This window comes from Sminthopsis crassicaudata, chromosome 2, assembly GCF_048593235.1.
Source record: "Sminthopsis crassicaudata isolate SCR6 chromosome 2, ASM4859323v1, whole genome shotgun sequence".
Lineage (NCBI taxonomy): Eukaryota > Metazoa > Chordata > Mammalia > Dasyuromorphia > Dasyuridae > Sminthopsis > Sminthopsis crassicaudata.
Window position 1 is genome coordinate 505,202,580 of NC_133618.1, and position 12,875 is coordinate 505,215,454.

The 12,875-nt window shown below is 39.9% G+C and overlaps 1 protein-coding gene across 5 annotated transcripts in view; it reads right to left on the reverse strand.

The window, feature by feature from the left end:
* Positions 1-12,875, reverse strand: part of VAV2 (vav guanine nucleotide exchange factor 2) — a 432,898-nt gene that overhangs the window by 24,516 nt on the left and 395,507 nt on the right. For all 5 annotated transcript variants that reach the window (XM_074294054.1, XM_074294051.1, XM_074294052.1 and 2 more), the window contains 6 exons: positions 10,860-10,946; positions 9,967-10,052; positions 7,158-7,290; positions 5,189-5,298; positions 4,104-4,205; positions 2,602-2,690 (listed from right to left, as the gene is read on the reverse strand). In XM_074294054.1, coding sequence (XP_074150155.1) covers positions 2,602-2,690; positions 4,104-4,205; positions 5,189-5,298; positions 7,158-7,290; positions 9,967-10,052; positions 10,860-10,946 — 607 coding nt within the window. The remainder of the gene's footprint in view (positions 1-2,601; positions 2,691-4,103; positions 4,206-5,188; positions 5,299-7,157; positions 7,291-9,966; positions 10,053-10,859; positions 10,947-12,875) is intronic.

The following is a 12,875-nucleotide window of genomic DNA, read 5'->3' on the forward strand; positions in this document are numbered from 1 at the left end:
GTGGCTCCCTATTATCTCCAGAATCATACATATAATTTTGTTTGGCTTTTAAATCTTTCGTAATTTGGCTCTTTCCTACCTTACCAATCTTCTTATACTTCACTTTCATCCACATACTCTACAAGCCAATGACTCTGTCTTCTTTACTTTTCCTTTAACAAGACATTTTATTTCCTGGCTTCATGCATTCCATGGCTATCCCCTACACCTAGGAATTCTCTTCTGACTTACTTTTTCTTCTTGGCTTTACCTTATGCAAGAAGTTCTCATTTAATGCCAGTACTTTCTGTCCAAGATTATTTCTGATGCATCTTGTATGTATTATACTTGTACACAGTCTCCCCACTTGACTATTAGCTATTTGAGACAAGGGGCTGGATCTGCCTTTCTTTGCCTAACTAACATAGTATGTAGCACATAGGAAGCACTTTAACAAATGCTTGTGGACTGATTTTGCACAGGCTGTTCTCCGAGCTTGGAATATAATTCCTCTCAACATTCAAATGTTAAAATCTCTGTCTCCCTTCAAGACCACCTTCTTTCTTCCTTTTTTTAAAATGTATTTACTTAATATTTTCCCCCAGCTATATTTAAACACTTTTTTTACTTGTGTTTTTAAATTTTTTTAATTCTAGGTTCTCTCCCTTATCCCTAACAATTAAGAAACCACATGAAGTTATGCAAAACATTTCCATAAAAGTCAAATTGTGAAAGAAAACATAGACCTCCCACCCTAATGAAAATAAAAACCCTCAAGAAAAATTAAGGTTAAAATAGAGTAATAGAGAAGGTGTCAATCTATATTTAGACTTGATCAGTTTCTTCTCTGGATAGAGATAGGATTTTTCATAATAAGTCCTTCAGAATAGGTGTAGGTGAATGTACTTCTGAGAATAACAAAGTCATTGACAGCTGATCATCCCAGAATGTTGCTATTACTTTGTATACAGTATATTTTGCTTTGTTAATGGAGAACTTTCCAGGTTTTTTTTTTCCTTAGAGCATCCTGCTCATCATTTTTCAGAGAACAAAAATATTCCATCAGAAAAACTTGCTACAAATGTTTTTTGCAATTACTATTGCTAATTGCATCTCCCCTCATTTATTCTCGTTCTTCTATTACCCTGCCCCTCTCAAAAGTGTTCTGCTGTTGACTACTCCCTTCCCCAAATTGCCCTCTCTTTCATCACTTTCCCCTTTTCAGGGCACCTTCTATAGGCAGCTTTTCCTAATTCCTCCCTCTAAAATGATCGTGTATATGCTCATCTGTTCACATTGTGTCTCCGTCCAACAGCACAACAGGGCTGGGGGGGGAGGGGTTTGCTGTTGCCTTCATGAATGTTCATTAGATTAGGGCTGGGACAGGGGGGAAGAATGAATCCATGGACAAGCCGCAGCAGCTTCTAATTACAGATGGGTTGCAATCTGCGTAAATAGATGGGGGCCCAATGGCGGATAAAAGTACAGAGCTGTGAAGTAAAAGGACACTAGAGTCCCAGACTGCAGCTGTGAGGTTCCTGGGAAATTCTGTCTGGACTGCAACCCTTTCTGAACATTAATGTGGTAATGAATGCGGCCAGCAGGGGTCGCTACAAAACAAGGCTAAATCTTGCCTTCCTTCACAGTGTGCACACAGTGTAAATATAGTAGTCCCAAAGGGCTTCAGTTTGGTTCCTCTCTATTCTCCCAAGTAACCTGGGTCTCTCTCCTAAAACACAGGCTGCTTCTAAATGTGGCCTGCTTGCTCTCTTCTTCGTCCTGGGGAACAGGCCCGGAAATGAGCTGAAGACTAAACGGGGTTTCAGGGGGTGGGTAAAACTGCAGGGCTGTCTGAGATGAGGGCTTTCACCTGAAGTAACTGACTTTTAACTTCTGCACCGGTGGAGTCTGGAGGCTGGCTGCACTTAACAAATGTGCAAAATATGAATAAAGATGGGAGATTAGAGAGGGAATAAAAGCAAACCCTGGCCAACATAAACACTGACCACAACAATGTAAATTACAACAATGATAACAAAGGAAACCTTTAAAAATCTGAAAGCAAAATATACCGAATATAAGGAATATAAAAAGCCTGAAGGAGCAGAGTGGTTTCATAATTATTTCAAGTTGATAAACTTGAGAAATACATAATTTGGGAAAAAAGGAAGGAAGGAAGGAAGGAAGGAAGGAAGGAAGGAAGGAAGGAAGGAAGGAAGGAAGGAAGGAAGGAAGGAAGGAAGGAAGGAAGGAAGGAAGGAAGGAAGGAAGGAAGGAAGGAAGGAAGGAAGGGAGGGAGGGAGGGAGGGAGGAAGGAAGGAAGGAAGGAAGGAAGGAAGGAAGGAAGGAAGGAAGGAAGGAAGGAAGGAAGGAAGGAAGGAAGGAAGGGAGAGGGAGGGAGGGAGGGAGGGAGGAAAGAAGGAAGGAAGGGAGGGAGGGAGAGAGGGAGGAAGGGAGGGGAAAAGGGAAAAAAGAGAAGAAGAGAGAGGGAGAGGGAGAGAGAAAAGAGATAAAAGGAAAATGGAAAAAGAAGAAAAAGGAAGGGGAAAGAGAGCACGGGCGAGAGCACAATGACAGCAAACAGGATGAGACAAAAGGAGCAGGGAATCTCGGATTACTTACTTATTTTGCAGGGTGGAATCACTTCTAAGCATTCCTTATGTGCTCCAACCCCACATTTAGTGCAAAGATAGCCTTGATAGAAAGTCCCTCTGAATAAGCAAATGGGGGGAAAAAAAGGGAAAAAATGAGATTTTGCCTTTGCCTCTGAGTTTTGCCTGGAAATTTTCAAAGGTTCCCCCTTGCTTATAGGGATTAAGCCTAAACTCCTCAGTCTAACATTCTACAAGACTCTCTACAACTTGACCACCATCTAATTCTTTAATTCTCTCATTGCTTCCTTAACTAGTTGAGTAAGTTAGGTTTCCTCAATCTGTTAAATAAGGGGAGGTTGGACAAGTTGGCCTCTAAGTTCCCTTCCTACTCTAAACCAATGATCCTAAAAAACAAATAAATAAAAATAAAAACCAAAAAATCCTTATACTATCCATAAAAGATCCCTCCATAAACCTCGACTCTAGCCAAGCAGGACTACTTACTGGCCCCAACTCCACCCTCTTCACTCCCAGATGCCATTTCAATCCCCACCCTTGTATCCTGGCTCCTGGCTGTGTTTCTATAGTAAATACAGCCCTTCTCCTTTTTCCTCTCTGCCTAATTCCTACCCAGAGCCCAGCTCTGGATCCTTGAGGTCAGAGCTGGCAGAATTATGAGCACACAGTGGATTCTCAATAAATATCTCTCAAATGAATGGATGCATTTATTTTTAAACTAACCCTATAGCAGTCCAGACAGCATTTTAGCTCAAGGATACACCCTCAGGGTGGAGAATTTAAAATTTGGCAACACAGCCATAAAGAAATGTTTGCTCCTGCTAGAGGGGACTACCACCAAAAAAATTTTTTTTAAATCTACAGAAAATGAACATGTAACAATTTTGCATGAAAATGACTTTAAGTATGGATTCTACTCCACTTTGCAGTTTTCCACTGGATTTGGATGACAGAAAAGAAGCACTGGATTTAGATTCAGTTTAGATTGCTGTTCAGTCAAATCCAACTCTTCATAACCCGACTTGAGGTTTTGTTGGCAGAGATACTAGAGTGATTTGCCATTTTTCTCCAGCTCATGTTATGAAGGAGGAAACTGAGACAAAGTGAAGTGACATTCATAAGATCAAACAGCTAGTGAGTGTCTGAAGTCAGATCTGAACCCATGAAGATGAGTCTTCCTGATTTCAAGCCGAGTACTCTTTCTACTATACCTCCTAGATTCAGGAGACCTGAGTTCAAATCCTAACTCTGATACTTATTTTTTTGGCAAGTCTCTTAACTTATCTGGATAGCAAATTCTTCATTTGTAAAAAGGAAGGAGTTAGGCTAAATGAGTCTAGGCTCCCTTCTAGCTCTAAATCTATGAGTTTTCATTCCTCCCAATGTCCTGGCAAGTTATTGGCTCCCCTCAGATGACCCAGAGCAAAAAGGCTACAGCAATAAGGAGGCTCTGCTCCTTCAAGCAGATGGTGCTCTGTGGCAGGGATGTGGCAAATGTGGGGCTCCTCTCACCTTAAGAACATCTTGCATGCTTTGCAGTTGGTTGTCTTGTCGAATGTGTACATCTGGAAGTTATGATGGTTTGCATTGGCCTTCTCTGGTTTAATGTTTGACCTGAAAAAAGAGGGAAAGAACAGGGGCCACACTGAGTGATTCATTGCCCCACCTTCTAGGCTTGGGGTCATTCCTGCCTTTGGGGCTTTCTGGGCTCCTGGAGGTCTCAAAGACCCAGGGAATGAACCAATCATAGACTTAGAACTGAAAAACATCTTAAAGACCATCCAATTCCTATCCCTTTATTTATTTATTTATTTTTAATTAGATAAAACCACTGAGACTCTAAGGAGTTACGTTGCTTATCCAAAGTCACATAGGCAGAAAGTAGTAGAGTCCAGATCCAGAGATGCTTCTCTGACTCCAAATCCCCATACTTCCCCCTGTTCCCCATAGCCTCCAACTGGGACAAGACATGTTTCTAGGCAATAGAAAAAGCTTGAGACTGGTTGTCAGATGACTGGGGTTCTTATCCCAGATCTACTACTGACTTTATGTGTGACATTGGGCTAGTTGCCTCCCACCCTTTAGGTCTTAGTTTCTCCATTTGAAAAACTGAAAAAATTTCTCCACTGAAAAAAGGTGGACTAGTTCTACCTTTAAGATACTGAGAGTTCACCAGCCATGACAGCATTTCCCCTCCATTTATCAAATATGCAAAGACTTACTGAAGTTACAGAAAAAGGGATTTTGGCTAGACAATAATGGCTGCCAAAATAAATATCTTTGTTTGAAATCCACCCTTCAAACCTGTGGTAGATAGAAATACTGGGAGAATGTCTCATGCCATATGGAGCTTATTTTAGAAGCATCTCACTTCTCAGAGATAGTCTCCCTAGGAGGTCCTTTACACAGATATTCTGCTATCAAAATAATTTAAAGCAACTTTCAGAGTTCTGTCTCCACCTATTCTTCCACTGCTCTATACTCTCTCCACCCTAGATAGCACTCTGCTTGTTGAAATAGGAGGGACATTTTGGGACATTCTGACAAGAACACTGGCTGAATCTCTGTTAGGGGCAGCTGACCCTCATAATGCTCACATTGCCATTTCAAACTGCTCCATCCATTTTCTTTTCATGTCTTCGGTCTTGCAGAAAAACTGGAAGCCCTGCTTTCCTTGTAGGTGAATTAAGTAGAATCCATAAGACCACTGCAATGAGAAACATAAAATGTTTTTTTCATGGAGTTGGGGATGGAGTAGGTCTTTAAGCTTATGTTCCTTTCTCTAACATACTAGGGAAGCTTTAGTAGTCTTTGCCCTCCCCCTAGCTATTCCCCCAGCTCTCACTGTGGAGGAAATTCCTTGGTACCACTAAGGGCTTCAACTCAAAAGACTATCAGATACAGATTAGTTTTAGAATCAAGAAGATGCATCCCTCCCCTCTCTCACTCATCCTCACTGGGCTGAACCTTCAGGCAAGAATAAGCTGTGATCAAAAAGAAAAGGGCACCTGATTTTTTTTTTTCATCCCACCTACTTTCACTTCCTAAATGTGGAACCCAAAATATTCTCTGAGGTTAGGGGGGGAAAAAAGCAATAAAAAAGACTGCTTGATGTCAGTACTACTACAGGTAGGGGAATTTAAGATCTAGCTTTGCTCCTATCCATTCTCACACTACTCCCCTAAACCTCAGGCTCAGCCAAGAAATAAAACCTAAACCCCCTGCTTTTTCCCAGAACTCCTGTGGAAAAGAGGATTTTAAAGCATAACCCAATGGGGAAGTCTCAGTGTCTGTCTGTCTGTCTCTCTCTGTCTCTGTCTCTCTCTCTCTCTCTCACACACACACACACACACACATTCCTCTTCTTTGCCCCCACTGTAAAGTCATGATATTCTAATGCTGGCATCATATAAACACCCAAAAAACACCAATCAGGATCCCTGACAGTTAGGGGATAGTGGGAAGGGGTATAGAGTTGGTTGCTTACCATTTTCCCATGTGACTAGAAAGCATTAAGAAGAGGAAAAGTGGGGGGAAGAAGGTTATTAAGAGATAAAGCCCAGATTACCCTTATTTTCTGCAAAGCCCCAGGTTATTGCACATTTTTGTGTTTAAGAGTGATGGGCTCTGTAGAGATGGGATGGACCAGAGCCATAGGAATAGCTCCCATAAGGAACCAATGTAAAAAGTACTCTGTACACTTGGAAGGGGTATGAAAATATCAATGACTGTTCCTGATAGCTCAGTAAGTAATAGTACCATGCCAAGGATGTGGAGACAGTAACTAAAGGAAAACAAGAAAAAAAGGAAGCAGAATGTGCATGTTCTCTTTCCATTAGGGAAAAATGAAGGAGAAAAAGGCTGAATGGTTTTCCCCCCTTCTTCTGCATCCCCACCTCAGCCTCATTCCATCCCGCTGTCAACAACAAATTCTACAAAGCAAAAAAAGAGAAAGGGCTGATTTCAGCTCTGTCTTACTGAATGCCTAAAGCACACTCAACGAAAATTCTCTCTGTCCTGTTATCTTCTCTCAAAGTGGTCCTTTCTGTTTCTTCATGATTGGACTGGGTAAAAGTGAGCTACTGATTCTAATCACTTATTAAACCATTCAGGAGAATTAGCCAATATTCCAAAAGTCCTTGACTTAAGGTGCCCCAAGAAGACTGACACTCAGAACATCTGGGGCACAATTCTGTTACTAATGGTCTATGTAGATCTTCCTCTCCTTGGACCCTAGTTTTTCTATTTGCAAAATAGGTTTGGGCTTGATGTCCTTTAAGCATCTCCCAAGCTTCAAAATACTGAAGTTGGGGCAGCTAGGTAGCATAGTGGATAGAGCACCAGCCTTGAATTCAGGAGGACCCGAGTTCAAATCTGATCTCAGACACTTAACACTTTCTAGCTGTGTGACCCTGGGCAAGTCACTTAACCCCAGCCTCAGGCGGGGAAAAAATACTGAAGTTTATGAGACTAGGGGCTGACTTGCTGAATGGTCCTGAGGGGGAAGAAGGGAAATTCAAAAGATAAAATAAGAGATGCCCGTATGGATAAAAGGTACTTGCCTACCTTCTTGATGTCTTTATTGTTCATTGGATCATCTGTCATTTTGTGAAAGAGCAACTCGATGATCTCCTTCAGCTCGTAATTGTAGCCTTTCCTTTTACAGACAATCACCACTTTATCAAATAAAAATAAATACCTGCCTCAATAAGATTTAAAAGAGAAAAAACCTGTGAGGTTTCCATTCCAAAGATTCAATTCAATTCAATTCATAAAATTAAGTGTTCACTATTAACCAAACAAGTATCATTAACTACTAAGTGCTTACTATGGGCCAGGTAATGGAGATACAAAAATAAAATGTGAAACAGCTTCTGTTTTCAATGACCTTACATTTCTTTGAAGAGACAACATGTACACATATAACTATATAGGTACATATATATAGACAAAACAAATACCAGATAATTGAAGGGGAATAAAAACAGCATTTGTAGTTGGGGAGAGCAAAGAGATTTCATACAGAAAGTGATATGGACTAAGATTTGAAGAAAACTAGCCATCCTAGGAGATAGAGGTGGTGAGAGAGTGTGTTCCAAGCATAAGGTCTAGATGAAAGATGGAGTGTCACATGTGAGAAGCAGCAAAGAGACCAGTGTACCTGGACCACAGAGCCCAGGATGGGAACTAATTTATAATAATAAAACTGAAAAGGGAGGTCAGGGTCAAGTTGTAGAGAACTTGAAATGCCAAACAGAGGAATTTCTATTTGATCTTGGAGGTAAAAAGAAGGCTCTGGAGTTTATTGAGGAGGGAAGTGATAGGATGATTTCTGCAATTTAGGCAAAGTTTATGTGGAGATGCATGGAGAGGGGCAGAAGTCAGGAAGATCAGGGAGGAAGCAATAGCCTAGATGAAAAGTGATGTGTAAGGCTTTGTGTTAAGGGCAAGGGATACAGTCCTTATGCTCTAGGAACTTAAAATTTAGTAGGGAGATACCATGTTTACAGAGAAGTAAGTGAATACAAAGTGGTTTGAGGAACAAGAGAGAACTAACAACCAGAGTAACATCCATGGGGATGGAAAGTGAGGAGGAGTCCTGGAAGGTTTCTTGGAGATGTCTCAGCCCTGATGGAAGTTAAGAATTCTTAAGAAGCAGAGATGAGAAAAAAAAATTTTCAAAAAAGAAGCAAAGATGAGAAAGAAGAGTCTTTTAGTCATGGAAGATAGATGATATTCAAGGACAGAAGAGAGAATTCCAAGCTTGTGGAACAAGACAAGCCAGTTTGTTTGGAACATGGAGAAATTTGAAATAAACGGTATCAAGCAAATGTAAAAATAAAGACTAGACTCTATTTAATAGAGAGAAGAAAATGTCAAAATGTTTACAAAAGCTCTTTTTGTAGTGACCAAAAACTACGAGGCACAATCATCAATTGGGGAATGGATGAACAAGTAGCAGAATGTTAAGATAATGAAACATTATTGTGCTGCAGGAAGGATGAAGAGATTGGTTCAGAGAAACCTGAAAAAACTTGTATGAATTGATATAGAGTGAAGTGAGCAGAACCAGGAGAACAATTTACCCAATAAAAACAACATCAAAAAGACAAATAGCTTGAAAGACTTAAGAACTCCGATCGATTTGTGATGAAACATCCTACCCATTTTCTGACAGAAATGATGGACACAGGTAAAGATTGAAACACACATATTTTTGTATGTGACCAATGTAGGAATTTGAAAAAAGTGAAAATGCCTTAGAAATAATAATAACAATATTGTATAAGACAGAAATCTTGAAAGACTTGAGAACTCTGACTAATGCCATTGCATTGATTCTTGAGGACCAATGAGGAAGCATATTACTCACTTCTTTATTAAAAGATCAGAAGATATACTGAAGGTGCAGAATAAAACATACATTTTTGTACTTAGTCAATGTGAGGTTTCATTTGGCTTGACTATGCTTTTTTGTTATGAGGATTTTGTTTTTCTCTTTTCCCCACCCCCCCCTTCAATAGAAGGCAGGAGAGAGGAGGAATAAATTGGAAAAAGAAAAATAGGATCTATCTTTAGATAACCCGAACAACATTTAAAGTTTATAAACTGGGAGTTCCAGCAGCCCTGATTCAGATAAACAACTAAATCACTTCCTATCATTACCAATAATTTAACTCTTAGCACAGACTATGTTGTAAGCTACCATTTCATGTGTAAGGTAGTAGAAAGAATACTAGTTTTGGAGTTAGCAAAAGCACGAGTTCAGACCCTACATCCAGCACTTATCATCTGTGGGGTCCCGTATGACAACTTATCTAAAGTGCTTTTCTAACCTCCAAATACTATATGTCCTGCCTGTTGTTACCATTGTCTCCCAAAGCAGCTTACGTTCTTCCTTGAGAGGAGAACTATAAGATTTATACATCTTACTAATCTTAAACCTCTACAAAGGATAGTAGGTGTGTAGACAATATGTGTTGATTGGATGACTGATTGAACTTGAACAACAGAAGCTCTTTTTTGGGATTAGAGAGCTTTTTTCCTTTATTTTCTTTAAACACTACAAGAGCTTGGAAGGCACACTAATTTGGGGGCAAATGGCTTAAATCCTCAGTCTCACTTTTGTAAAATGGAGACAATAGTATTTATACTCTTTACTCACAGTGATGCATGTGTGAATAATTATTCATTTGACAGCAGTTTATTAGATGCCTATGTGCTACACACTGTGTTAGGTGCTACATAGAGGAATTAAGAGGTATATGCCTTTAATGGAGATTATAACATAACAGTGCCTGGCTCTCACTGGATCCTATTAGCTCCCTGCAGCCCTGCCCCTTATGCCTGTTCTTTGTCTCATTGGTAAACTCACCTATCTTGTTTCGTATGGTTTACAATGGATCGGACTTTTAATTCCCCATCAATCTTTGGCCTTCCAAATTCTTCCAGTTTAACTTGCTGGGAAAGAAGAGAAAATAACATGAAGCTGCATAGTGGTATTCATCATTTTTGTTTCTTAGAACCCCATCTCAGAAAGAATGAGAACTTGAGAATTTTCTAAGTAGAAAAAGTTCCTGGGGGAAATTAGCCGATAGAGAAGCTCCTATGAAGGGATATTTGAGCCAAAATCAGTAGACCCTTTCTCTTAGCTTTTGAGGATGTGGCTCCCATTCTCCAATGTTTCACATAGTTCTAAAAGCTCATCTAAACTTGGAGAGATCCTAAACAGGTAGAGCTGTGGGTGGGACTTTAATAACCCATGTGGGCTTACAACCCTAAGATAAAGCAATGGAGCAGATTACCCATCAGCCTTCAGTGTAGTAGAGTACCTCCATAATGTGAAATATTTCCACCTCTGCCTGAGTCTTCTACCAGCGTGTGTTTTCTAAAGGCACTTGTCAGCACTGAGCAAAACAACAAATAGCACTGTATATCATTTGACAGCTCACTGCTGTGGGGAACACTGGATGTATACGCAGTATAAAATTGCCCTGCTTCCAATGTAGCAAAACAAAATCAAATCAAAAACAGATATTGTGCGTCAGATGGATTTGGGATGGGAAGAGGGCTGAAAAGAAAAGGAGGTGAGGGACATGAGAACTGTCCTGGCATCAAACCTTCCACAGAGATTGTCTTCTTCAGTCCAAAAGAAAAATATCCTCTCCGATCTAAAGCCACCATTTACATTTCACTTAAGTCATAACTGTCCCTGTGCTCTGGTTCCAAGGAAGCTTTGTGGATGATTGAAAAGTCATCAAGACTTACCAAGTTTTCTATAGAACTCTGAAATTCGCTGATTTTCTTTAAGGTTTCTTTGTCCCGTTTGACTTCATTTATGTACATCGCCAAGTCCTTCAAAATGGCAAATAAGGGTATGTGTTAGCATGCTCTGGGTACATTGGGGAAAAACCACACTAAATCAAACCTTTGGCAATCTGTCATAATAATGATGTCTTTCAGCTCTGCAAAGCATGTTTATATACATTGTGTGAATAACCATAGCAATCCTGTGAAGCAGGTAGAACAGGGATTGTCATCCCCAAATTATTATGGAAGAAACTGAAGTAAAGAAATGAAACAATTTGTCTAAGTTCACCTTGCTAGTTCACAGCATTCAAAGGAAGAAGGGACCATGGAGGCCATTTAATCTAGTATCCAATTCAAATAGAAATAGATCTCTGAATCCTTGTGGACCACATATTAACTTAGAAAACCACAAATTAACATTATGTTGTATTATGTTTTTAAATTTATTTTGTTAGGTATTTCCAATGATTTTTAAATCTGGTTTAGCAGATTTATCACCTCTTAATCCAACCTGTTTTTTATTGTCTTCCTCTTCCTCCACATTATCATCATCACCACTACCACCACCACCATCTTACCCAGCTCTATGATTTCTGAAGGGAGGGAACTCCTAGTTAGAAAGCCTCTTTACAAATAGATATTTATACCTTTTCTACCAATGTATAATCCTAAGAGTGTTTATGGAAAAAATAATAACAACTACCATTTACATATATAGCAAAATCTTTTTATAGGTCCAGCTTATGTGATCCTTAAACAATCCTTTGGAGTAGATGCTATTATTAAACAATCCTTTATTAATATTATTATTAAACAATCCTTTGGAGTAGATGCTATTATTACCTTCCCCATTTTACAACTGAGGGAATGGAGGCCAAGAGCAATTAACTTATTTTCCCAGGGTCACATGCTTAGTAAGTGTTTAATGCAGTACTTAAACTCAAGTCTTCCTAACTCTAAGAGGTTAAGAAGTAATTTACTGAAAGTTACATAGACAGCAAGGGATAGATTCAAGATCTGAATTCTCATCTTTTGACTCCAAACCTAGCACCCTTTCCCCTGAACCCTTTTCCTTGCATCTTGTTACTATATAAGCTAGAACTGGAATACAAAGTTCCCCCCTTGTTAGGATTACCAGGTGAGAACTCAGGTTGTCTGGACAGTGACAAGGTGAGAATTCAGGTTGTCTGGACAATTACAAGATGAGAACTCAGGTTGACTTGACAGTTCTCTGGCTCAGACCTTTGGTTTGGGCCTTTAAAGGGAGTTTACACCTTAGGAATTCTAAGAGGAGCAAGCTCATTGGTTGGAGTACTTCTTCCCAGAAGCCCTTGCATTATCCCACGCCCATTCTCTGGGAGGATAAAAAGAGGCAACATTGAGCCTGGAGAGCAATCTGGACTGGGGAACGACAAAAGCTGGAGGAGATTCAGAGCCAGGATTCAGGAAGAAGAAGAGGCTGGCTGGAGGCTCCAGAAGCCTCCCAAGAAACCTGCTCATAGAGGAAAAAATTATACAGAAAAGAAACCTCCTCCCAGAAAAGGATCACAACTGAGAAAGGACCAGACCCTCACAATTCAAGAACATTACACCCCCCACCTCTTCCCACTGTGCCAACTCTCAGAAAACTTTAAATTAATTCAATTTAACACTTATTAACTCTCTGTTTTGTATGTGCAAAGCAAAATGGGGGGAGGGGAGGAGGACCTTTCGCTTATAAAACAGAATATTGTAAAGTTAACACTAATATTGGTCTAAAAGGGTATGTGTGCCTGAGGGAAGTAGAGGGAAGCATTTATAAGTAGGCCTTTTGAATGACTTTTTCTAACCCTGGGCAAGATATGAATCTTGGGACAGCTAGATGGCACAATGCATACACGACCTGAGTTGTACTCTGACCTAAGATGTGTAACACTCCCTAGCTGTGTGAGCCTGGGCAATTCACTTAACCCCAAATACCTCACAAAAATCCTA